Source organism: Cyphomyrmex costatus, unplaced genomic scaffold (assembly GCF_001594065.2).
Source record: "Cyphomyrmex costatus isolate MS0001 unplaced genomic scaffold, Ccosl1.0 scaffold2359, whole genome shotgun sequence".
NCBI lineage: Eukaryota > Metazoa > Arthropoda > Insecta > Hymenoptera > Formicidae > Cyphomyrmex > Cyphomyrmex costatus.
Window position 1 is genome coordinate 4,195 of NW_017276432.1, and position 24,937 is coordinate 29,131.

Here is a 24,937-nt window from a genome sequence, read left to right on the forward strand (position 1 = left end):
ATATATATGTTTATATATATATATATAACTTTGCAGAAGTCATATATAACATCTTTTAGTATGTAGTAAGTAGCGTAGTATGTAGTAATCCAGCGTAGGGCAAGTAAGCAAATTTGCTATTATATTCCTAATTAATCTAATTCGATTGTCATTGATGCGACTTAATAATTTAGGAGGTGGTAAGCATGGCGGAGAAGAAGGATCTCTCTCCAAACGTAATGACTTTCGGGGTCTTAGCACTTGGTTGTCAAAAATGTGGAGAGGCTAAAGAGTTCCTGGAAGGAATAGAAGTTTTTGGCTATAAACCCAATTCTGTAATTATAGGTACTCTCATGAGTACGGCTTACATTAAAAAAGACATTGAATATTTGTTGTTTATGATGAGATATATGATAGAGAACAAAACGAAACCTACTGCGCAGACCATTGAAAACTTAAAAAAGTTTTCGGAAAATTTATCAAAGATCGAGAAACCTACGGTATGAAGTTTGCCACAATTAATGTTAATATTAATCTTTTGTTACGTGTTTAACTCTTGATCAATTAAAAAAAATGTACATTTCTATAGTTCTCTGCAGTATTTTAACATTCTTATTAGCGTTATTATTAAATTGATGATTGATTTAATTTGTGATATTATTTCAGCTTCAGTTTATGATTTTAATCGTATGTTTTAAATCCGATAGTAATCAACGCACAGTTGATATAACTGGAAATTATATTAAAAATTTGCATGTAAATATTATAGGCATCAACCTTATTTAGTCCTTTCTTATTTGATTTATTCATAGTAGTCTAACTTATTGAATATATACACTCAAAGATTTGATATACATATAATATTCATAAATTATAGACTCCTTTAATTAATATTATGAAATAAAAAAGTAATGTTGTGATGTACAAGGCCATAGGAGTCAACCGCAGGTTATTTATATTGCGAAAAACAATTTAACAAACAATACGTTATATAAATTTGTACGATTTGATTCCATTTGAGTCATCTTCAGTATTATACTTAAAAAATGACCGCAACAATCAAGATACTGCATCGCTATTACAATATCTTTAAACTCTCATTCTGCATGTCACCATCGTGGAACAATTATAAGGCAAGAGTAAGTTGTCCATTATTTTTTAAGTATAGTGCTAAACATGACTCAAACTGGAGTCGAAACGTACAAATTTATGTAACGCATTGTTGAATTATTTTTCGCAATATACGTATAAACAATTTGCGGTTGACTCTTATGGCCTTGTACTATATTACGTTATTTTCTTGTTTTATTGATATATATATATATAAAATATCTTTTCCAGGGCAAGTACCGATTTCGAAAATTAAAGCGTTTGGAGGCCAATATCGAAAAATTCGAAGAAGAGTATCCTAAATGGCAGAAGTTGATAAAACATTAATTCATTAAAAAATGAAATATTATTTCTGCAAAATACAGCCTTTCAAGAAAAAATTATATATTGTATTGATATAACTGCTATTTTGTAAATATACATATATATATATATATATATACGAAATGAAAGAGAATAGACAGTAACTAATTAACGAAGGTACGTGGGACGAATTTCTTGTGTCCAAGGTCGACTCCTGGTACTATTGCTGATAGCACGCGATGGGCATGTTCCACGGATGTTGAGTTTATTGTATCCGGTAGGACCGGTTGGCTGAGCTCCGCAAGTTTCCAACGCCACAAACTCGTCCACGTGAAGAGACGGTGGTCTGGAGGTGTTGGGCGGCCTCGATCGGAAGGGATCGGATCCTCTACCTACTCCTCCACCTACTGGACCACCTCGTAGAGAATTGGTGAATTGTGTCCGACCTCGCACTGGGGTTACTACAAGAATTATCATGAATCATAAATCGTCAAATCCTTGAACAAGCTATAAAAATTATATGAGGTTAATTAAAAGTTGTTTATTCTTTCTTTTTAATTTCTTAATATTTCTCGGTATAAAGAATTAAAGACCAGCAATCGCATAACAAATCCTTAATAATCTTACCAAATGGTTGTTTCGACTTGGCCATTGGAGAAATTTGTTTTTCCGCTCTACTACTTTCCTGTTCTTCATCCTGGGGTTTTGGTTGTAGAGGTTGAGTGGTGTCATCAGGAGGTATTTTAGAACATAAGTTTTGCGCCTCTACTAGTAGATTGAAGTCAGCGGGCAGTAATTCAGTGGCGAGTGCCAACAAGTCTACTGTATCTTCGGTTTGATTGGTCGTGAAAGAAAACTTTTTGGGCCGGGCTGGACTATTAGTCGTACAAAGACATCTTTGTGAGAACTGATTCAATAATGCTTCCGGAGTGGGCAACAGAGGCTCCAGCATCTCTGGGATAGGTTCTTTCTCTTCTTTCTCTTCGGCGGCTCTCAAAATTTCTTTCAACTCGTCTGCGCGCTTCAGTTTCTCTAAGGGATGATCGGACTTCTCCCAAGAAATCAAGAATGCCAATTGCTGCGCGCGCAAATGCAAGGTCCTCGCTTCCGAGTCGGAGGCAATTAGATTTTCCAAAAACGTTACGGTTAAATCTACAGTGGAATTTGTTTCGGAGTTCTCCAAGCTCGATACGTGATCCAGTAGCGCGCGCAAAGCGACGGGATTGTTTTCCAGGCAGCTCTTTACATGATATAGACCGTAATTGTGATTGCTGAGAGACAAGAGAATGTGTAACGTATTTTCTATCACATCTAATTGAAACTTTATGCTGATCGCCAAGATATCGATTAAAGCTGCGAGTATAGATAAAAGAGGCTCCTTACTGGGTACCGAGTGCGTCAGTTTCTTTTCCAAAGGTTCATTGTCCTCTTGTACTAGACTGAGATTGCAGTTGCATAGAGTTTCAAAGATACTGAGGATCTCGTATTGTACGTTGACATCGCTGCTACTTTTCAAAGTGGAGCACATCATCTCGATAACCGGCGGATATTTTTGATCGGATTTTACTTGCGCTCTGGACGCCGGACTGGTCAATGTTAGCAAAGTAGCCTTCATAGGTGCATGCCTGGCCAGGTCACTGATTAGAGCGAGAATAGGAACGTTGTTCTCCAAAGGAGTGGCTGCTAGAATACCATCTAAAAGACACCTCCCAACCAAAAGAGCTGTCGGTGCTGCCAAGTCGCTTAATTGCTTGCAAACTGTAGATAAAAGAAGTAAAACGTCTCCATTCCAACTCGTGCAGAGTAACCGAAGAGTTTCAGTGAGATTCGTAGCCTGAGCTTGAAGATGTGCTGACCAGAGCTTTCTTAGGCCCAGAATTCTCGTTGCGTCTTCATTGGAGGTTTCTTTAGGTGTTAGAACAGATGGTAGCAAACGAGTTAGTAACTTTAGACCTGGCACGAAATTGCAAGGACGGAAGGAGATCATTTTTAGAACTTCGCCCAGCATCTGAGTCCATAATGATTTCGCCACGTTGCCAGAACCGTCGGAATCAACGGCTTGGGTAAAGACCAGGAGCGTTCCTACGATTTCTTCGGACAAAGTTTGTACCATTAGGTTAGATGGAATGGCTTCGATTAAGGAATAGACTCCGAGCAGTGGAACGACGGCCGTGAGATCCTTGAAGTCTGTCGCCATGCACTTGACAAGTCTCTCGAGCAACGCTCTTGTCAGCTTTACGCAAGGAAGCAATAAGGCGATTAACGCCATGCCTCTGCGACCAGTTAGAGCAGCACGATGAAGAAGCGGTTGTTCATAGAATTCAGACACGTTTGTCATTACGGCAACTAGAGCGGTGAGACCGTCAGCGGCGAATAATTGAGTTAGAGCATTCCTGTATTTGAGTTCAATATACGGCTCCAAAGGGTCGACGTCATTATTTGATGGAAAGATAAGATAATGCAGGATTCTACAGGCAGTAATTAGCTGGCCTGGAAGCGACGCAGCCTTCTCGGCACTTTTCCTGATAATCGTCACCAATAGGGAGACGTCGCAGTAATCCCAATGAGAAGCTTGAGCTGCGACTGTCAGATATGATATCACATCCCTGAGAATGACATGTTCGCGAGTTTTGTCCAGTATTAATTCTGCACGGTTCTGAAAGATCTCTACCCTGTCGGAGTAACGGACAACCGTAGAGATCACCTCGGCAGCGAATTCACAGAGATTAGAGTCTGACAAGAAAGGAATCAGAATATCTATGAAGTCGCCCAGGGGCAGAACCGTGAGAATAGCACGCAAACCGTCTGGAAAAATGAGGAAGGAGTGCAGTCTCTTTAAGATCGTCCAGTCGGAAGTCTGTTTTAAGCGAATCAAACACTGTGCAACCTGAAGACGCCACGCCAGAATACGCCCAGCACCTGGAAGCTCGTATTTTAGAGCTTTTAATATCAATTGAATTACTTTGACCTCCTTCAATAAGTAGAAGAGGCCTTCCATGGTGTTGGAGAGATGCAAGAGGAAGCGGCGGATTAATTTAATCATTTGCAAATTGCAATTAGGAGAAGACAACGCCAGTAGAAGATGATGAGCCAGTTTATGATATTCGAAATAAGCCACTAGATGAGCGCGAGGGTTGCGAGTATACTCTCGTTCGAATTCCATCTGAGCACCAACTGGTAATTGGCGTTTAGGCTGTGCCATCAACGTTGGAGCGTACACGTAAGTGTTCATCAGCTCTGCTAAGCCAAATTCATCGAAATTCTTGATCTCTTCTAGATATTCGTATACGTGGACTTTACGGAAGAGCGAACTCAGGGCGTATTTAAGCCTGGCCAGCTTAGCTGTGTCCAGCATTGTTAGTGCATTTCTGTATAAATTGTTCCTTAGAAATTCCTGTACGATTATCGGGCTGATCAATGCGGCATCGAGGGCTCTTAGGGCGGAAAGTTTCACTGGTAACGCCACGTTTTCGCGCATACAAAGAGACAGCAATTTGTACGGGGCTTGAACCTTCAACAAAATTTCTGGACCTTTCGATAATCGACAGAGAGCCTCCGCTAAGCGAACTCCCACTTTTACGTGACGTACTTTGTATGCTGGCTGTGGTTGGGCCCTAGCGAGATCCATATCCAAACCAGCATTGACAATATTAGTCAAATCATTGATATCATTTACGTCGGAGTCAAACGGACTCAGTATGGCACATAAAGTCTCGCAATTGTGAACGAACGTTTCTTTTTCTTGACCGGATGCATTATGGAAATGAGAGACCGACTTGGAGAGGGATTGTAGAATCTCTCTGATCTTCAATAAAGTCTCATGATTCATGTGAGTGTCCTCCAAGTCTCCCAATTTCTCCAGACTTAATAAATCAGGTGGCATCATTGCATAGATTTCATCGATTTGTGATGCTTCACACTCAAACTCGACAGTAGATGGAACATCATCAGTCATTATATCTTCATCCGACAATATCGGTTCGAAGGGCTCGCCAGTTTCCGGTTCGCCAGCTTCCTGTTGCTCTGCTTCTTCTTCTTCAGCGGAGATGGACTCGGGACTTAGAGAGATCAAGGACTCGGTAGGTGGAGACAAAGGTCGCTTTGATGATTTTTCGCCTGCGTTGGATGTCTCTTCTTCCCATTGTCTGGATTCTGTTTTTCCCGTGTCCAATGTGGACGTCCTGGACGGCTCCACTACTTGAATCGGTTGTGGTGATGGAGTTGCCGTCACGCATGTTTCCTGCTGATAAAGTTATGTGTTTATAAATAAAAATTAAATCATTAAAAAGATAGTGAAGAAGATATTGCTGCATCGGTAGAAAAAATTGATACAAAAATAAAAAGTTAGCATTAAGGTTGCAATGTTGAATTTTTAAAGAACATAACTACAACTACATTATAAGTATCGAATTAATACGCTATCAAATACATTAAATTTACAAAAAATATTTAAAATATAATATGCAATATTTAATTTTCCAAGTATCTTTTAGATACTTTTGTTTGGATTTTTTCAAAAATGAACACTATTATATTTTCTTACCGATAAATTCGTTTGATGTTGATTCTCATAATACCATTCAGGTTGCTGTTCGGAAGAAATTTGTACAGCGTTTTCAGAATTTTCTTCTATAGAACTGACGCAAGCAGTAGAACCTGCTGCCGAACTAATGACTTCCTGAGGATTGTTCAGTGATTTGGTTAGAGTACCGTACACTGCAAGTGTAATAGTGGTATACCACCCTCTCAGTACCAACCCATCTGTTGGTATCTGTTTTCGTTCGCATTCTAATTGAATATGGATATTCTGTTTGTATTCTAAACCACCTAAAAATTCGAAGGTCGAAGCTCCAGGTTTGCTGAGATCATTTACGAAAAATTCGATCTCAAATTGTGAGGGATTAGTTGCTCTAAAAGGAAGAATAAAATCCCTTGTATTTCTTAAAAGTTTGAATATTAGTAGATAATGATTAATTGAAAAAAAAAACTGCTATTTTTAATGTCAAGAATAAAGAATGATTACCCAAGTCGTACTCCTCCTGGAAAGTCTGCCTGTACTCTGGCACCTAATGGAATGATTCTTACTTCACTAATGTAAACAGGTTTGGGAAATTGCACTAAATCCAAGTTCAATTCCTAAAAGAGCATGATTACTATATAAACATCATATTACCCAATATTTTATAAAAATTTAAAAAAAAGACAACTGGGAATTATTTGACGAGCAGACTTCCAAAATATATTTTGTCCAAAATTTCATTTTTTTTTTTAGTTAAAGATGACATAATGTTCAGTTTTGAAAGACACATATTTTACGACTCTATTTTACTACTCTATGATGTTCTAAAAGTATTTCTACACCATCAACTTATATGCTGAAAAATCTTGATATTTGAAGTACATTGTGTCCTTAAATTAGAGACATGTATTTTTTTTTTAACATTTTCAGAAACTGTTTCACAATTTTGTTGAGAAATTTCACATCTTACTGATTAACAAATTATTTGTTTGTAAGGTGTGTAGTTTTTTTGTGAATTTCTTTCATTTTCTAAAAAGTATAAATTTTGGACAAAATACATTTTGACATCCTTCCTTTGTAAAATAAGGGATTTTTACAAAATATTGTTGTAAACAAAGTTTAATTTCTCCAATACTGTTTATATCTAAACTTAATATAGTCTTAGAAGATAAATTAAAAAAAAAAATTAACTGATTTTTTTGGTGGATTTACTTGTTGAAGATGAGTCAAATTGGAGTTGAAACTTACGAATCATATGTAATGTGAATTATTGTTCGAAATAATTTGGCAACATAACAATCTGCGGTTGACTCTTATAGCCTTATATATATATTATATTATTATTTTATTGATATTTTTTATTTGAAATGCATAATATATAAATAATATAACAATTCACACAGTGATAAATATATTTTTCTATAATTATAAACTTAAAATAATTTAAAAATAAAAAGTTTTTATTTTAAAAAACTGTGATGAATTTGTGAGAAAATTTATACTTTACGATTATATAACAATTATAACCTCAAAAGTGTAGTCTTCAAATATATGCATTATGCAAATGTATTAAAAAGTAAAAATTCCTTTTTCTACTAATTTTTATTTCAATGTGTCACTAACGTAAATTTTAACGAAATTGTTAATAAATAGCTTTTCGTCAGATTTAATTAATTGTAATTAAATCCATGTAAACAAACCTCTGAAATGTCGTGGGAAAATGTATCGAAGAACAACAATTCGACGTTATCCATGTCTCACGAGTAAATATTCTCGGATAACATAATATACTTTAAATATTAATTTTTGATAATAAACTGTACTTTTATTATATTTTCCATTTTATCCGTTTAGCTTGTATTCTGTACTGTCTTTTATTTGGTTATATACACGTCATACTAGTACATTTTGTATGACTAACGTTTTTTTGTTTATCGTATTTTATAGTACGTATTTGCAATACTTGTGTGTGTTTATTGTATAATAAATATTATACATACACAATGCAATGCAATACATAATTCCATAATATTCCGAAATGACAGCATCAGATGGCATCAGACAACATACTATTTGCGTTCTGAAAACGACTGTTTATATACCTACAGCCGTAATCACACTGTACAGGCTCCCGACTTTATTGGTGGAAACAAGCATTAGGCGCGTTCAGCGGACTCATCAGTTGAATGAACGCTTGCTATTATTGGTGTATTCTTTTAGATAATCCAATCAGAATTTTAGATCTAGACGAATACACCAATAACAGCGAGCGCTCACTCAACTGTTGAGTCCGCTGAACGCGCCCATTGATACTCGGGTTGACAGAGTCGAATTTTGGAACGCAACCCAGGATCCAGGAAATATGGCGATGCCCAATGAACACGTGTGTGCATACAACAGATACATAGGTAAACATATTCAAGAATGGATGATACGGCTGGTAAGTCGAAAAAAGCACGCAAGCGGACTTCGAGAAATGAGAATGAAACGTTAACGAAAAAGGTGAAGATCAATGGCTCCGTCGAAGAAGTTGTTGAACATGATGTAAAGCGACAAAACGTTGTTTCCGAAAAAGATGACACGAAGGACGTTGTTTGGGATAATCAGCAGGATATATTTGATGGACAATCTTTCAGAACGCTGTTCTCCTCTTCTAATAATTTAGCCGCACTGAGGAAGTTCGTGACAATATGTAGCGAGAACAAGGAAAGGGACCTGGCGGCAGAGTATCTGCACATTGGTGGCAGTGTCCTTGAAGTTCTAAGACTGTTAGAGTCTTCTGACAAGAAAAATACTTCTATTGCTGTCACTGTCTTTTCTGCAACACATATTTTACTTATGAGGTACGTCTGTCGAAGCAACATGTATTATCTGTATATTTAACCCCTAAGTATTTAATCTTTAGTTATCACACTGGTACAAATTTGCATTAGCAAAATTTTCACTTTGTTGTAATTCTTCGATTTCTTACTTTCTTAATTTACAACTTCTTACAATAAAATATTTTTGTTTAATTTTATTATTATCAATGGGTTTCCAGGAAAATTTTACTTCAGAAAACCATATAATGGAACTACTTTTGCTTTTTGTGTTTTAAAGTTATACATGACGAAAAATGATAAATGCCAATTTTACAGTATGGTAGTTGTATAATCGTGACTGAAATGTGATAACTGAGGGATAAATACACAAGCATTTTAAAGGATTACATATTTAATAATGATATTACTTCATTACCTAAGAATATATTTCTATTATTTCATTGTTAAAGTTGATATTTTATTTCTGTTTTTAAATATCTTATATAAAGCAGCCTTTAATATGCATTAATCCAATGTAATACGAGTGACCAAATTCTTAAATAACTTCAATTTTGATTTAATTCACTCTTCATCTATCTTTTTCCAGTTCTAAGAATTAGAAAAAAATGAAGAATAAATTGAACCAAAATTAAAGTTAATCTATATTAAAATTTATGCTTGTTAATTTATATAAAAACAGATTTTATCACACAGATACAAATTTTAGATCTAATATAGTCATAAATTTAATATTTATAATATTGAGATATAAGCCTGTTCTTTGTAGCTGCACTAGATTGCACTAAAACTGACTATTAGTGAATTTGATCGCTTGCGTTCAGTACATTAGGATTATTTACTAAATGTTGTTATATATAAAATTAGTAAAGTTAGATGCAATTAATTTTAAGTACATGTATATATTAGTACATGTATATACTATATACTAGTTTAGCCATAAAATGTAGTTTAAATGTAATTTACATTTTTTACTTGTAGGATTTTGACAGAATATCCTCAGTATCGAAATAGTGCAATAGAAGCTTGTCGTCACTTATTAAATTCACACATGTCCATTGTACATTCCATGCTTTCTATTCAGAGCAGTGCCAAGCAGCGTAAAGTGATATTGAAGCTACTAACGACAGTAGCATCTCTAGATAGCAATCTGTCCAGGGAGCTGCTTATCCACTTGTCATTGCAGCAACAAACGTTAGAGAGTCTGGTACAGCAAACCAAACCCACAGATTCTCAAAGCGTCAGAACATGTTTCATTCATTTTGTTCTTGCTTTCCTCGTGGAAGGGAACATACTAGTGATCAGAACACTTTTGGACAAGTGCAGTCTGCTCTGTTGCATCTTCTCAGAACTGTTGTATGATTCAAAGGATATCATCAACTTGGTTCTGACCACTGTAAAGACGTACGTGCTGGAGAATACCGGCGTTAGTAAAACGACGAAGTTACATGTATTTTCCACATCTACTGTATTGAATCTGATATCATTGTACAACTGGAAAGGTCCCTACAACTGGCCTAAAAACAAAACTAACATTTGTGATGACAGTGAGAACTTTCTAGCAGACAAGGAGGTAATTTTCCATTATAAATTATTATAAGTTATAATTCTATTTACAATGGATTATTAAAAATTATAGTTTAATGGCAATATAGTTTTTTTTTTTACTAGCAAGAGAATATATTTACTAGAACATATTTACTATTTTACTAGCAAGAGAATTATTAATGGATGGACGTAAATTTATTTAATATTGAGAAATATAAATTTTAATATATTATAATTTATTAAAACAATTCTGATAAAAACATAACAAGACACAATTCTTGATTGAGGAGCAATATTACGAAAAGTAATGAATGTTTTGATAATTTTTTATAATATAACATAATTATCGAGCTTTTTGTTATTTATTTCTTTCTTTAATTTTTCTGGTTTTTTATTTAGGTTGTTAGTGACATGGTTCATGAATTCTTAGTCACTTTGTTAACATCACATCGTTACGGAGTTATTTTTCATGACCGAACACTGGGTAATTCACAAAATAAGCACAATCAGTTAGTATATACAGCTCTTCAGAACTTGGAGAAACCTTGGGAACATGAAAAGCCATCGGATTTGATTGTTAGGATAATGAGTGCCTGTCCGGATTTAATTCGTTCGCAATATAGTGCAGTCGAATCGTTTCTTGAACCCCGAATTTCACCCAAATGGATTTGTCTTCTTAAATTTATAGGAAAGGTGAGGTGCCTGCCTATAGGTTTATGCAATAATTATTGTCCTATTTTTGTGATTTAGTTTATCAACTTTTCTTTTTGCAGATAGTGAAATCAGTCAATCCGGATAATAGTGTCAAAACTTGCTCTGCAGAACTGAGGGCAAACAATTTGATAAGCGCATTACTTTCTTTGGCGGTTCCAAATGCGATTGTAAAACTTGCTGTTTTACCAGGATTAAATCACGACAGTTTTTCTGTTAGACACGAGGCTTTGTCTCTTCTCCTAACAATGACTAACCAGCTGAAAGCCATTTCTGTAACTACAAAAGAGTTTTATAAGACATCTACAGTTCAAAATCAAATAACGCATTTTATTCTGAAGAATGTCCCTTCCTTGGAAACTATTTTACAAATGTGGAACCGAGCTTTTAAAAATGATATCGACATAAAAGCTTCGGAAAATGCGGAAAGCATTCAGAGTCCAGAGTTGGTAGATCATCTTGATACTATTTTGAGCATTCTTCATTTGTATAAGGATATATGTCCAGAACTGTTGGATATTTCGATAAATTTACAACCGAATTTATTGCTATCGAGTTTAAATAATCTCCAAGATGAAGAAGGAACTATTAAAATGGAGAAAGTAAATCGCATGAAAGTCAAGACAATACAATTCCTACTTGCCTTAGATTCTTCTATTTTTGCTCCACAAGACAAAGTTTTTAAAGAAACTCTTGTCTTCTTGATATCTTTGATCCGTCAAAAAAATTCATCATCAGATAATTTCAATGCTATCAGGACGCTGCTACATATAACAGGTTTGTTTGAAACCTGTGAAGACCAGCTGGACATTTGGATTAATGGTTTTTCAGTGGTTGCGGATTCTGAAGAGAATGAGCAGTTGACGCAGTGGTTTATGTCTGTTCTAAAAAGCGCCATTAAACACATTGACAAGTATATAAATATTATAACACAAGCGGAAGGAGCAATAAACGATCAAATAGTTAATTTCAACTTAAAAAAAGTAGAAGATATAATTAATGAATTATTTGATAAAGCTAACAAAATTACTAGTCCCTGCGAAGAGAGAGAATTTTCTGCAGTAACATCGTCTTCAATCAACGATCAATTCAGTTTTGATGAACAGAAGATTGATACAATCGTTAATAGCTTTAAATTTAATCAAGGAAATTCGAAAGATATTATTAAACCTCCTAAGTGTATAACACAGAAGAACAACCAAATGATTAACTTTGACACGAAGGAGATAGAGGAAACAATTAATCGATTACTTGATAAGGCAAATCCAAAGAATTTTCCTTCCAACAAAAACCGATTTCATAAAATCGTATCTACAACAATATCGCATTTAGCGATTGAATCTACTAATCTTGATATAAAGGATACTAATGAGGCAATTGATATTCTTTTTAATAATTTTGGTAAAAAGAATCCTTGTAGAATGCAGGCTTGCACGGCAGTCTCACCACTTCTATGCTGTGCGCTGCAAAAGATAAGTGAGAAAAATTGTGCTACAATCTTGGCTTATTTATCCTATGTGATGGTTCACACTCTACACTATCAAGTCGTGCCTGATCTACTGATTTTTATAGCAATAAATTCGACCAATTTGCCAATTTATAAATATTTGGAAAATTGGTCAAGTAAAAACAAACAACCAATTTCCTTAAAGAACAAGCTATCATGTTTAAGATTATTGTATAAACTGAGTAATATGTTGTTGGCGGATTCCAAGATAGACGTAACTAAATTTTCTAAATTGTTTAATGATGGTCATTCGACGTATTGTTTTAAATATGGCGACAAAGAAGTCACTATTAAGCACTCTTTATCTTTGTACGATGTTAAGGCTTTATTGAAGATGACCGTGTTTTATTTAGCACAGCTAGCGCAGTCGAAAAACTTGAGGCAGGCCCAAAACGAAAATTGCAAGCTCGTGCTTGTATTTCTGTTAAATGTGTCACAATCTATTGATTCGAATCAAGAAAATGCAGTAATACTTAAAGAAAACGCGAGTTGTATCTTCACTCATCCTATTTTGCTGCATTATTTCTCGCCATTTCGTGGAGAAATCTCGAAAAACTCGGTAGAATATATGATTGTTGAAACTATTCTGAAGATTTGCGAGTCTGTTTTGCATTTGTGTGAAAAACATAACGAAGGAATCTGTAATATTTTCTTCGCGTTTAGAAATAAGTTCCTTACACAATTGGAGAACATTATCAAGAAAAAACCCCTGGAAGCTTGCACTAATAATTATTATATTGACATTGAATTATTAAAAGTATTGCAGCTTGAATCAAAAGACATCGCGAGCTTGTTGTCTGCTTTGATGAAGTTGGAGAAGAGCACATTTATTTCTAGCGACAAGCAAAACTTGTCCGTATTTGGACACATCGTTCCGGTATTGTTGGACATATATTGCAATAAGAAATCAAGATTGCATGATATGTTGAACGAGCAGTTTGTAGAAAAGTTTAGTTTGCATTTGATTTATCTAAAGTCTAGTAAGATAAATGACATAAATAGATGGGAAAAAGCCTTATCAAGGTATTTATCCATTTTTTCGCACAATATTTTCGGTATCAGTACCAATACTTTCGCATTATTGCTAACAAAAAGTATCACCGCGTCCATGGTCCAACTGATAACGACTTTGATCACCAAGAATACCAAGTTAATCTCGTCGTTGGTAAAATACTTCCTCAAGGTAGAAAATGTGAAGCAAGGGGACGTTGTGTTTCCCATATTAGGCAGCAATTTAAAATACAAATGGAATGAAAAGTTTCTTCAAAGTCTTTATGGGCGTTACAGCCACGACATCGCTCTGTATATAACCGAGTCACGAAATCCCGTTCCTTGGATCGAAGAAAATACAGCAGCAATCACCTATCTCATTGAAAGCACTTTCGATCTTGTTTTGTGCGGGAAAATTTGCGACACCGTTTCTCAAAACGGCGACAAATTAGATATGGTGTCCGTTTGTTTCGTGCAATTGCTAGAAAGTGTATATAAGAGATACGAAAGTCTGGTAACGGCTAAAGAGAAACCTTTAATGGATCTAATAAGGGTATTGCTGCATATAATGACATTAACGTTAAAAAAGGAATCAAAAAACCTGCAGAAGATCAAAATTTTATGCGAGAAGCTGAACGATGCAGTGATTCGTTTGAAAGAGACAGAAGATAACTTCATCTTCAGTTCATTGAGTAACAGTTACTCGTGGCCGCAGTTTACTAGATTTTCCTTAAAGTTAGGTCTAAAAGATGCTAAAGACGAGGCGACTCAATCTAATCTATTGAAAACTCTGAGTAATTTATGTGATATTACTTATGGAAATAATATTGATGATGAATATGCGAAGACGTTGTTTGAAATGACGACGTCCCATTCAGAATTTGTTAATATTATGCTTGGGTCATCCTCTGTTAAAGGTGAGTTTGTTTGCACAATGTGTCCTATCATTTGGAAGAAATACGCAGAAAGTTATATTTATTTTATAAAATGTATATATTTTTCTACACACACAAATTATAATTATAATATATATTGTAATTATCTGTAATATTATCTCAAAATCAATAATTAATATTAAAAAAGGCTCCAAAAATTAAATCGAGAAAAGGAATACTAATGTCATTAAGAGTACACGCTCTCAAGACATAAGTATAATCACATCATATTATAATGATAGATGGTAATTAAAGTTTTTTAATTTTGGACAATAGCTTAAAATGATTCAAAAACGGTAAATCATAACGTTCGACAACTTGTGATATATAATTTTTATACGGACTCCGTGTAAAAATTATAATTACTACGATTTACATTGAGAATGATCCAAATTTATGAATTAATTCCAAGTAAAATCGTAAGACTCGTAACTTGTTCTCATAAAACTTGTAAGAACTTATGATTATTAGTATTCTGATTTTATGCGTATGTATTGTGAGGCGTACAATTGTTAGAAAATATCTACAATTTCTTATAAATTTAATGGTTAGTAAGAAGCTGTCTGTAAAAATATTGTATTAGGTTGTTTGGAAAGTTTATTTCAATTTTCCAGTTCAAAATTGTAAATACAACATCTTCGTAAAAATAAACTTAAAAAGAAATTTAAATTTAAAAAAAGGGTTTTAATAAGCTTGAAATCTCTACTTTCAAAAGGTTACAATAATTTTTGAATTTATGTGAGTTTGATAATGCTTACATGTAAAAACTACTAACTAAAAAAGATGAACAATTTTCTTTTCACTTTGTGAGTCTTTCATATACCCAAAAAACTTGAAAAAATTTTTTATTTTCTATCGTAAAAGCTTGAAGTTCTCTCTACAAAACGTTTTTTTTTTAAGTATTTCTACAATTTTTTGTTCCCGAGTTTTTCGTGTGTTAAGTAAAGAAACATTTTGATTTTAATTGCTTGTAACTCTGTTAAAAATTGTACTGCAATTAAGAAATTAGATTCTTAAAACTGAAACTTCGCTCTATTGAATGGTATGATCGCTAATTTTTTAAATGTGCAATATACTACATTAACAACCTAATATAAAGATATAAGATAATATTTAAAAGTTCTTATAAGTATATGTAACATGATATTACAAGCCTTATGATTCTGCTTAGAATTTAGGCATTAGGGTTGAAACATCTGTAACTATTAATTAATATATATGTGTACATATATTGTATATATGATCAACCGTGTCGGCTCTCATTGGCATTATCATTCCTTTATTCGATCTCAAAATCAGCTTAATTCACAATAGAGTGTTATATCTTGCAAGAATATACTTTTGCACATAAACGAGTTTAATTTCCATTTTAAATATTTTATAACTAATATAGGTGACTTGGTTGAATTATTAAGAATACTTACTCGAAAAAATCATTCTGTAATGACTGCCTCGCACGTACCTCTTTACCTCGCAGCTTATAATGCCACCCTTTGTCATGTGGATCAGCGCATTTTGCAGGTAAGAATCGCGAGATATCGGAATTATTGCGTTGTTGAAGGAATATTAGCTACAATATCTAATGTTTTTTCAGATTCTTCAATATTATGAAACTCATAATGTTAAGCTTCAACAGTATTGGCCATATTTGTGGGGGAGTGCTGCAGCAACACGTTACAGCGTAAAAGGAGAGATAAATACTGCTCTGTGGAGACAACCCTCCACTTCTGAAGTCTTTAACTTATTCAATAAGGATATTGTCAACGAGACTATAAAAAATTATCCTATACACAGAGCTATGAAAGTAAGTGACCTGAATACTTTTTACAAAACCGATGTTAAAATTTTAGATAAATTTAAAGTTTGAAATATTTTCTACTATATAATCCTTTTTAAAATAAAAAGTTCAGATATTTATAAAAACTACAAGTACACAAAAATGAATAGAATCATATTTTGTAGGTTCTTATGTTACATAAGATTTTTATTTTTTTATCTTTGGAGAAGAATTCTATTTTATTGCCTTTTTTCAGAATAATGAATTGTATATACACGAGAATAGTAATGTATATGACCCAGCATTTTATCTGCCATTGCTGTGTACTTTGTTAGCAGAAAATAATATTGTTGCGTATTATAAAGTAAGCCAGAGTGGTGCATTAGCGTTAGTATTTGCTGCGTGTTGTAGTGACTCGAACGATATTCGAATGACAGCATATACTATTATCTCTAGATATTACTTTCATTTAGAAGCATCCAAGTAAGTAAGCAATTTTAATAATTACAAAAAAATGAAACCAGTAAATACATTATGATAAATAATAGGTTTTCTAGAATAAAGAACTTAATTATTTGTCATAATTTAGTTTATTTATTAGTAATTTAATTACTCAGTTTAATGTTAAATTTTAAATTTAGTTTGTTTAATTATCTTTGATTATATATATATATATATATATTATTATTCTTTTATGTTCCCTTACTTTTTTTTTTCAATGGAAAAAAATTTAGAGATTTTTTAGAAGAAATTTTTTAGAGATTCATCTCCGAGTTTTATATTAAAAGCGCCAATTTTTTTCCATTGATTGCCATATAGACAGAAGTATATTTTCCAAAGTCTTAATAAATCCAAAGGAGATAAAGGATTAAAATATTATTCATTAAAAAACCAATTTCCTTATTTACTAGATCTAAAGAAAAGTTATTATGGATGCGTCTGATTGATGCTTTGCGAAATGGAGTCGTTTCCTTAAAGTGCCAATTGAAGGATGTCCACCTGAGTTGTCTGATGACCACCTTTTTAGCTAGGACCTCGTTAGTCGCTAGTCAACCTTTGCATCCCCTTTATTCGCCGTTGCACACCTTCCTAATGGCCAAAACTGCCCTAGATCTAAATACCATACCGGAGTTGCTGCAGTTGTTGCATAGCTCACACGTGGAGCATAATGCGCATCGACAATGGGTTTTAGAGAACATCCGAGATGGCATGAAGGGGGAAAATGATGTAAATGTGGCCATAAAATGCATGTTGTTCAAAATTCTTCTTGATTTTCACATTAGTGTATTGTCGGATGTCAAGACCAAGGTGAGTTAATTTTTCATTTGATGTGACATACAATTAAAATTTTCTATTCTTAACATTCTTATTGTTAATATCCCTATTCTTAATATTTTCTCATTTTTTTAATTCTCTAAAATGTTATAATTTTAACAGTTTCCCTTTTTTGTGCTACTTTTTTATTACTTTATATTAGTTACATGATTATGTAATTGATAATTATGTGTAACCGTAAGTAAAGTGAGAAAACAATTTCAAATAAGAAAATACTATGCGTAATCCTGATTTTGATTGTCAATACAACGATATATTTATTTTGTGCATGCATTTTTGGAGCAAAGATTGTGAGAAAAGATTAAGAATAGGGAATTTGTTTGACTGAATTAACAACAGAGGTTCAATTATAATGAATTTAAAATTCAATCGTAATAAACATCAAGGAGCAATCTTAATTTTTAATCAATTGTCTTGTTTATATATTAATAAAATTAATTAAGTAGATTTACGAATTAGATTTCTTTATTATAAGTTTTATTATAAAATATTATTCTTTAAATATTGATATAAACTTTTTTTTAGAAACTAATTTTGGAAGTTGTCGCCTCTACTACTAAAATTCCTAAAGCATCTTTACTCCTTATACGAGGATATGGCATCCTTCCTTGGCTGTACGAGATTGTTAATCATTTGAATATTTATGGAGCGGAAATTAAAATTATTATTACCATAATTGAGAATCTGTTAAACACATTAGATAGTACAGCGCAAGATATAAATCATTACAAATCTCTGTTATTTAACATCCTTTTATTATTGCAAATGTATTTAAAGAACAGACATAATAATTCCAGTGATTGTATTTTTGGACAATAATTGTTCTTAAAATAAAACAGATGTATATACAAGATTTGCAGATGTGTGGAAAAAGTCCAGACAGTATAGTTAAAAGCTTCTAATGAATTTGATTTTGTCTATAAAATACGTGGCTATTTTTCTTGTTAACTACCTAGATGATCAAGTTTGCAACAGGCAAATTTTAAGTAAAGTATGCTACTAATTTTATGGTAAAAGAGCAACAAATTTTACACGGTCTGTAATATCTGACATCGATACAAACTGCCGCTAGAAATAAGACAAAGCTTACTGATATGCTTTGCCAGCAGATTGGCAGTTCTACAAGTTCTACTCAGTTTCTACTGTGCTAGTCTGCTATCAAATTGCCTGCGCGTAAAACTTACTTGGTTTTTGCCATCAAATTGCTGGTGCGTAGTATATCAGTAGATTCTGTCGCAGAACCTTAATGTGAACATAGATTGCTAAGGATCTGTAGTAGAAATTTGATCATTTGCCATCAATTTGCTGATAAATTGCTAGTATTTTGCTACATAATAGTTTGGATAGTTCGTAATCTTAATTTTCTTAATCTTCTTTGAAAATCTAATTATCTTCTTTGTGCGTGATGCTTCTTTTAATCCTAACCTACACAGCACAAAACTCCGTTCAAGCTCCCCAGGAGTTCATTTCGCTGAGCTCTCGGGGAGCCCACAAAATTCGACAAAATGAACTCCCAGGGAGTTCATAATGCTGAACTTCCGTGGAGCTTACACGATTCGATAAAGAAAGATCCCTGCGAGTTCACTTCTCTGAGCTCTCGTGGAACTTATAAAATTCGACAAAATGAACTCCCAGGGAGTTCATAATGCTGACCTTCCGTAGAGCCTACACGATTTGACAAAGAAAGATCCCCGCGAGCAGAGCTCCAAACGATTTCTTTTGAAATTGAAATAAAGCTTACACAAAAAATTTTACGATCTCAACGAGAGCTCAAATCATCTAGACTATGTAGAGAATATTGTTTGACTCTATGGAATGTCGAGTCTTAGCGTGTCCTCTAGAATGGCCGCGTACATGTACAAGTCTTGTGATTGTTACGTATCGTCTCTTCCCAGATGGTCCTGTATTTTAAGTGACTAGATATTTTTTAATTTAAAACAGGATAACTTTATTAAGCGAGAGAATGGATGGATAACAGAACAATACAATTATAGCATTTTATTTTTAAAAAATAAGAGCTCTCTGCGAAAATAAAGCTCCCAGGGAACTCACAAATGCGGACATAGGAGTTCATTTTTAAGCTTAAATGAAGCTCACAAAAATTTTATGAGCTCCCGGGAACTTTCTGTGCTGTGGGGAACTTTCTACCCTTTTTGCAGGAAGGAATCTTCGGATACGTAGTACATATCCAAACATCTTCCTCCTTACAATCCGTCTTGTTTAAAAAATGACCTATTATTAATATTATACTTTTAAATTCCCGTGAAGGACACTTCGATTTCACTCCTTTCGACCATTTTGTTGCTTTTGGCAAGTCAAGTCTTGTGAAGCATTCTATGAATCTCTGTGTTTCTATGTCGTCTCTCGGTATCGTTAATTTTATACTGTCACGGGAAGTCTTATTGAGTTTTATTATGGCATCTTGAGCTTGTTCTGTTTTCAGTGCCAAATGAGTGACAAAATCCATATCACCGTCTGATAAAAAACCAGTCTTATCATACCTTCGAGAATATTGCTCGATTCTGTCTTCGTTAAATTCAGTCTCGGTAGGTTTTGAAGCGTGTCCTCTAGAATGGCCAACTTGGAATTCTGTTATGACGTTTCTTGTTTATATCACGAAAACTATAACGCGTTCCAACATTTAAAGGCGTTTAACCTTGAAAAGTAAGGTGTTTCACTTTATTAAACGCGGAAACTATTATGTTTAAAATTTCGCTACGAAAGGTATCTAATAATATTTTATGTCGCAAAAATTAACTCGTTTTAACGTTTGATCATGAAAAGAAGTATATATGATTTACAAATTATAATTATACCGTGGAACCTAATATGTTTTACCTATGGAAGGATAACATGGTGTGTGCAGTTGGTCGATGTCTCTCTAAATCTCCGCACTCTCTCTGTTTACGGAAGTAAAAAGCAACAATAACAATGGAGTATTCATTTTACTATTTGGAACCAAAAATAAAATCTATAAAAACTAGTATAAGTATTTCTAACCTTTGACAGTCATCGAAGTATGCTTTCCTTTTAGATGACACACTTGACACAAACGTCGTTCTATCCTTTTTAACATTCAACGAATGATAAAGATAGAACGATGTTTGTGTCGAGTGTGTCCTCTAAAAGGAAAGCATACGAAATTCTCGAAAAATATGTCTACAACCATGTTACTTTTCGCGGTATAAAGTGAAACAGACTATATTTTTCGTAGTCAAACCATCAAATATATTAGTTTTCGTAGTCAAATCATCAAATATATTAGTTTTCGTAGTCAAACCATCAAACATATGAGTTTTCGCGATATAAAGTGAAATATATTACTTTTCGCGGTTAAAGGCCATTAATGTTGGAACGTGTTAGTTTTCGTGGTGTAAAAAGAAACATACTATTTTTCGTCACAAAACGCTCAAATATATATATTATTATTCGTGGTATAAAATAAAATGTGTTAATTTTCGAAAATCAAAACTAAAATGCATTAATTTTCGCGGGGAAAACGGAAACATAACATTTTTCGACTCAACGACATTGTAAGTGGAATTTTTTCGTAGGGCAAATGAAACTTGCTACTCTTCGTAGCGCGTCGATATGTTTCTGTAATTGAAGTGACTAGATATTTTTTAATTTAAAACAGAATAACTTTATTAAGCGAGAGAATGAATGGATAATAGAACAATACAATTATAGCATTTTATTTTTAGAAATAATATAATTATTTATATTTATCATTTGAAATTATCTTCTTTAACAAAGAAGATGAATCCTTAAGAAATGTATAAAATTCTTGGCAACAAATCATGAAATTGATTTTTGTTATTAATATAACTTTTAAAATATAAATTCAAAGTTGAGTTTTTCCGTTATCCATATTAATTTGCAAGGAAAACTTATCCAATCGATGGAGCTATAATACATATTTTACTATTTTATAATTTGAAAAAATTATAAATTTTTTTCAGCATGATCTTTTTGTTTTTTTTTCTTTGCTAAAATTGGAACATATTTATGTTTCGACAGTTTGGAGAGTCAGACAAGCACCTAACTTACTAGAGTACTGGTTATAGCCTTCTGCTCTTTGTGATTTGTCTAATATTGCTTTAGCATCTTCAATTGTTTTGCCAATGTAACGAGCCCCGCCAATCATCAAGATTCTCTTATTGCTTCCCTCCAATTGAAGGATCTTATCTATCCATTTGATTAAATTCTGAAAATTGACTTTCAGTTTTAGTTGTGTCCATTTACGCAATCTTAATGGATTCTGCCCGATTTGAGAACCGATTGCCGAAAAAAGACAGCTATTTAAGTCACTGATAACATTGTCAGGATCTTTTCCACCTCTTAGCGTCCAATGACCTAGAGAATATTTAGAGACCTATTCTTAATGATATCGATATTAACGATATCGACTCTAACGATATCGTTAAATTATCATTGCGCAGCTATTTTGCGGTATACAAAATCTGCGCAATTATAATGTAACGATATCATTGCAGTCGTTAAAATTTACAAAATAGGATCCTTAGAAAAGTTTGGACTGAAAATGAGATAAAACACACACGAGATTCTTATGTGTAAACTGTTGACTTTTAAACATTTTAATTAAGTATATGTGAAATATATTAAAGTATACAAAGAAGGAACGGAATTTATAAATAAAACCATGTATTAAGTTGTTCGGAAAATTTATTTCAAATTTTCTAGCTCAAAATAGTATATTGTACATTCAAAAAATTAGCAATTATACCATTCGATAGAACGAAAAATTTCAGCTTTAAGAATCTGGAGATTACCCATTGAGAAATGACAATGGAATCGATGTCGATTTGAAGATTTCGACGTCAAATCGACATCAATTCGATGTCGATTTTATTTCTCACTAGGTAATTGTGTATCTTGAAATGAATTAAAAATTACAAAAGTGAACAAATTCACTAGAATATTAATAATTTAAATTAAATTAAATTAATATCCGCTCAAATAATAATTTATAATTGATCATTATGTAGTGAATTTGCTCACTTTTGTAATTTCCACCTCATTTTAAAATACACAATTGACTCCCTGATTTCTTAATTGCGGTACGATGATTTTTATCGGAGTTATGAGCAATTGAAATGTGCCTTTACTTAATTCGCCAATAACTTAGGAACAAAAAATTGTAGGAATATTTTTAAAAAACGATTTTGTAGAGAGAACTTCAAGCTTTTACGATAGGCAATCGAAAATTTTCGCAAATTTTTTTTGGACACATGAAAATCCTACCAAGTAAAAATAATGTTACTCATTTTTTTCAGTTCGTAGTTTTTAATATGTAAAAATTACCGAACTCACAGAAAATTAAAAAATATAATAACCTTTCAAAAGTAGAAATTTCAAGTTTTAATACCTTTCTTCACATTTAAATTTCGTTAATTTTTTGCGAAGATGAATATACAATTTTGAGCTAGAAAATTGAAACGAACTTTCCGAATAATCTAATACATACATACACGCGCGCGCACACACACAAATAATTGATCTTTTTATGTGTGTATGTATATCTTACTAATAAATAATAATAAAAATTTATTATTATTGTGTACATTGTACTAAAATGATGTGATAAAATTAAAAAAAGGATTGCAATGACCTCGACAACATAAGCTGTTAAAATCGTAATTCTTCAAAAAAAGGTGGTTGAATTGGCATAACGCTCATCCCGGAAAATCTGGAATTAATTCTTTGACTGAAGTAATATTTTTTGCAAAAAAATTATTCGTACAGATTTAGATTCTCTTTAAACCTTATAATCTACTATTCTTATAAAAGATGCTTAATAGCATAAAAAAATTATTAAATTGCTTGCTAATTTATAATAAAATAACATTACTACTCTTCTGTAAAAGAGTATATGCTTTTAAATGTGTTTTAAATTCAACAAAGATTTTTGCGCGCAGTTTACAGAATTGTTAAAGTGGATATCCACCAACTGCGCAAAATGTTTGCAAACGTTTGCAAGCATTTTCATGAATAAATTCGGCGAAGTCTTCAAACACAGATGTACATACAAAACAAAGCAAACATTATATACAAAATATTCACAAACATTTGTAAATGTTCGTAAGAAAATGCTTGTTTGGTGGATACCCATCTTTATAGATATGTATACCTATACATAAATTTACAAGATTTACTTTGAATATCTAAGATTTTTCTTCTTTAAGTTAGATTTATTCTCATCGATCTAAATTTGTTAATTCGTCGTTTTATTTTTCGTTATTATTTTTCAAAAAAAGTTATTAAGAGAAAATATCCAAAACATAAAGATATATAGATAGGTATATTTTCGTATTGATTTCTAGTTTTATTTTAATTGGACTAAAAGAAACGAAATCCTAAAGTAAAAGAATCATCCTAAAGTGTCTCGTAAAACTTGAAAAATTGTGACTCTATTATTGATTTACAATTAATTTTAAAACTTTTTATTTAATTGACTCTTACCTATTTCTTCCAAATTGATCGCATGATATTCGATATCTACAGGCTGTCCCGTTTTTTTTTTGCCAATTATTTTGTTTAAATTACCATTAGCATTCCATATCCTAATAGGTCTTTGGATTATGTTACTTAAAAAAGCGATGTGTATTAAACCAGCTGGGCCATAACTTTCCAAATCTTGTATGATATCTTTTATGTATTTAATTTTATAAATCCTGTCTATAGTTTTATAATTTTTATTATTAGGATAGTTGAGAGTCGAATAAATTCTGCACATCTTCGTATTGTGCTTTTTTGAACTTCAGTTATTTTTTATTGTTTAGTACTAAAATTAAAAGGATAGTGTGCCAATGTTAAATGAGTTTTTTTGGAGCTTTGTAATTTTTATATTTTCACCTTCAAGTCTATAGAAGCCTCTATAAGAGAAAATAATATATTGCATATTTTAATAAGTAGATATAAATAGGACAAATATAAAAAATAGAGAAAAATATTGATAAGAAGAAAGATAAAAGATATATGTTATAAAAAAGAACTTACAATGTTTCATATTGCTAAGCGATTTATCTATTTTGCATGCTGCTAAAATTCATTGTGTACTCAAGAGTAAAATTTAGTACTGTGGTAGTTCAGAGAAGTAAGTCTGTGATTTAGAAAATTTCCATAATGAAATAATTAATTATCTTCCATTTTAACTGCAATTTATCTCTTGTTTATTTCTTCTGTAATAAAAATATACATATATATATGCACATATATAATACATATTTCTATTTAAATACATTGTATAGCATGATTATATACATATATATTGATGCAATTAATGTAATTTAAATAATTAACTCATTAAAATAATAACTAATTAATTTAATAAATTTTTAATTAAAATTTTTCTAAACAAAAATGTTGTATTAATATAATTAA

At 32.5% G+C, this 24,937-nt stretch overlaps 4 protein-coding genes across 11 annotated transcripts in view; 2 read left to right on the forward strand and 2 right to left on the reverse strand.

Moving 5' to 3' along the window:
- LOC108774145 (pentatricopeptide repeat-containing protein 1, mitochondrial) overlaps positions 1-1,450 on the forward strand; it is a gene marked incomplete at its 5' end in the record, with an annotated part of 4,851 nt that extends 3,401 nt beyond the window's left edge. The window contains 2 exons of the mRNA XM_018540178.1: positions 174-479; positions 1,321-1,450. Coding sequence (XP_018395680.1) covers positions 174-479; positions 1,321-1,416 — 402 coding nt within the window. The remainder of the gene's footprint in view (positions 1-173; positions 480-1,320) is intronic.
- Positions 1,451-1,499: 49 nt separating this feature from the next.
- vir (VIR_N domain-containing protein) lies at positions 1,500-7,665 on the reverse strand. Its single transcript, XM_018540189.1, has 5 exons — positions 7,612-7,665; positions 6,416-6,528; positions 5,936-6,302; positions 2,020-5,635; positions 1,500-1,853 (listed from the first exon to the last, which is right to left on the reverse strand). Exons 1-5 carry the CDS (start codon positions 7,663-7,665, stop codon positions 1,561-1,563), a joined length of 4,443 nt encoding a protein of 1,480 aa, XP_018395691.1. The 3' UTR covers positions 1,500-1,560.
- A 670-nt stretch (positions 7,666-8,335) lies between these two features.
- On the forward strand, positions 8,336-18,352 carry LOC108774146 (nucleolar pre-ribosomal-associated protein 1). The gene is made up of 9 exons (XM_018540179.1): positions 8,336-8,754; positions 9,712-10,303; positions 10,678-10,971; positions 11,052-14,403; positions 15,815-15,942; positions 16,016-16,225; positions 16,455-16,681; positions 17,110-17,506; positions 18,059-18,352. Exons 1-9 carry the CDS (start codon positions 8,336-8,338, stop codon positions 18,350-18,352), a joined length of 5,913 nt encoding a protein of 1,970 aa, XP_018395681.1.
- The window catches only part of LOC108774161 (uncharacterized), a 7,114-nt gene continuing 343 nt past the window's right edge, over positions 18,167-24,937 (reverse strand). The window contains exons 2-8 of one of the 8 annotated variants that reach the window (XR_001940719.1): positions 24,554-24,735; positions 24,410-24,429; positions 24,017-24,338; positions 21,584-21,889; positions 19,275-20,155; positions 18,718-18,953; positions 18,167-18,217 (exon numbers count right to left, since the gene is read on the reverse strand). Coding sequence is in view for 3 of the 8 variants with exons in the window: in XM_018540198.1 (XP_018395700.1) it covers positions 21,540-21,889; positions 24,017-24,290 (624 nt within the window). In the remaining 5 variants the exon portion in view is untranslated. Of the gene's footprint in view, positions 18,218-18,403; positions 18,959-19,181; positions 20,156-21,390; positions 21,441-21,488; positions 21,890-24,016; positions 24,339-24,409; positions 24,430-24,553; positions 24,736-24,937 lie in introns of those variants that run through there. The other 7 variants (XR_001940717.1, XR_001940718.1, XR_001940716.1 and 4 more) reach the window with 7 other exon arrangements.

Bases quoted from the DNA above. Each gene is read 5' to 3' on its own strand.
- vir (XM_018540189.1), bottom strand. From the start codon at position 7,665: ATGGATAACGTCGAATTGTTGTTCTTCGATACATTTTCCCACGACATT. The intron at 5,636-5,935 runs GTAAGAAAATAT...TAACTTTATCAG, and splicing joins AACATCAAACGAATTTATCG to CAGGAAACATGCGTGACGGC. The intron at 1,854-2,019 runs GTAAGATTATTA...TAATTCTTGTAG, and splicing joins CAAGTCGAAACAACCATTTG to TAACCCCAGTGCGAGGTCGG.
- LOC108774146 (XM_018540179.1), top strand. From the start codon at position 8,336: ATGGATGATACGGCTGGTAAGTCGAAAAAAGCACGCAAGCGGACTTCG. The intron at 15,943-16,015 runs GTAAGAATCGCG...ATGTTTTTTCAG, and splicing joins TGGATCAGCGCATTTTGCAG to ATTCTTCAATATTATGAAAC. The intron at 16,226-16,454 runs GTAAGTGACCTG...GCCTTTTTTCAG, and splicing joins CTATACACAGAGCTATGAAA to AATAATGAATTGTATATACA.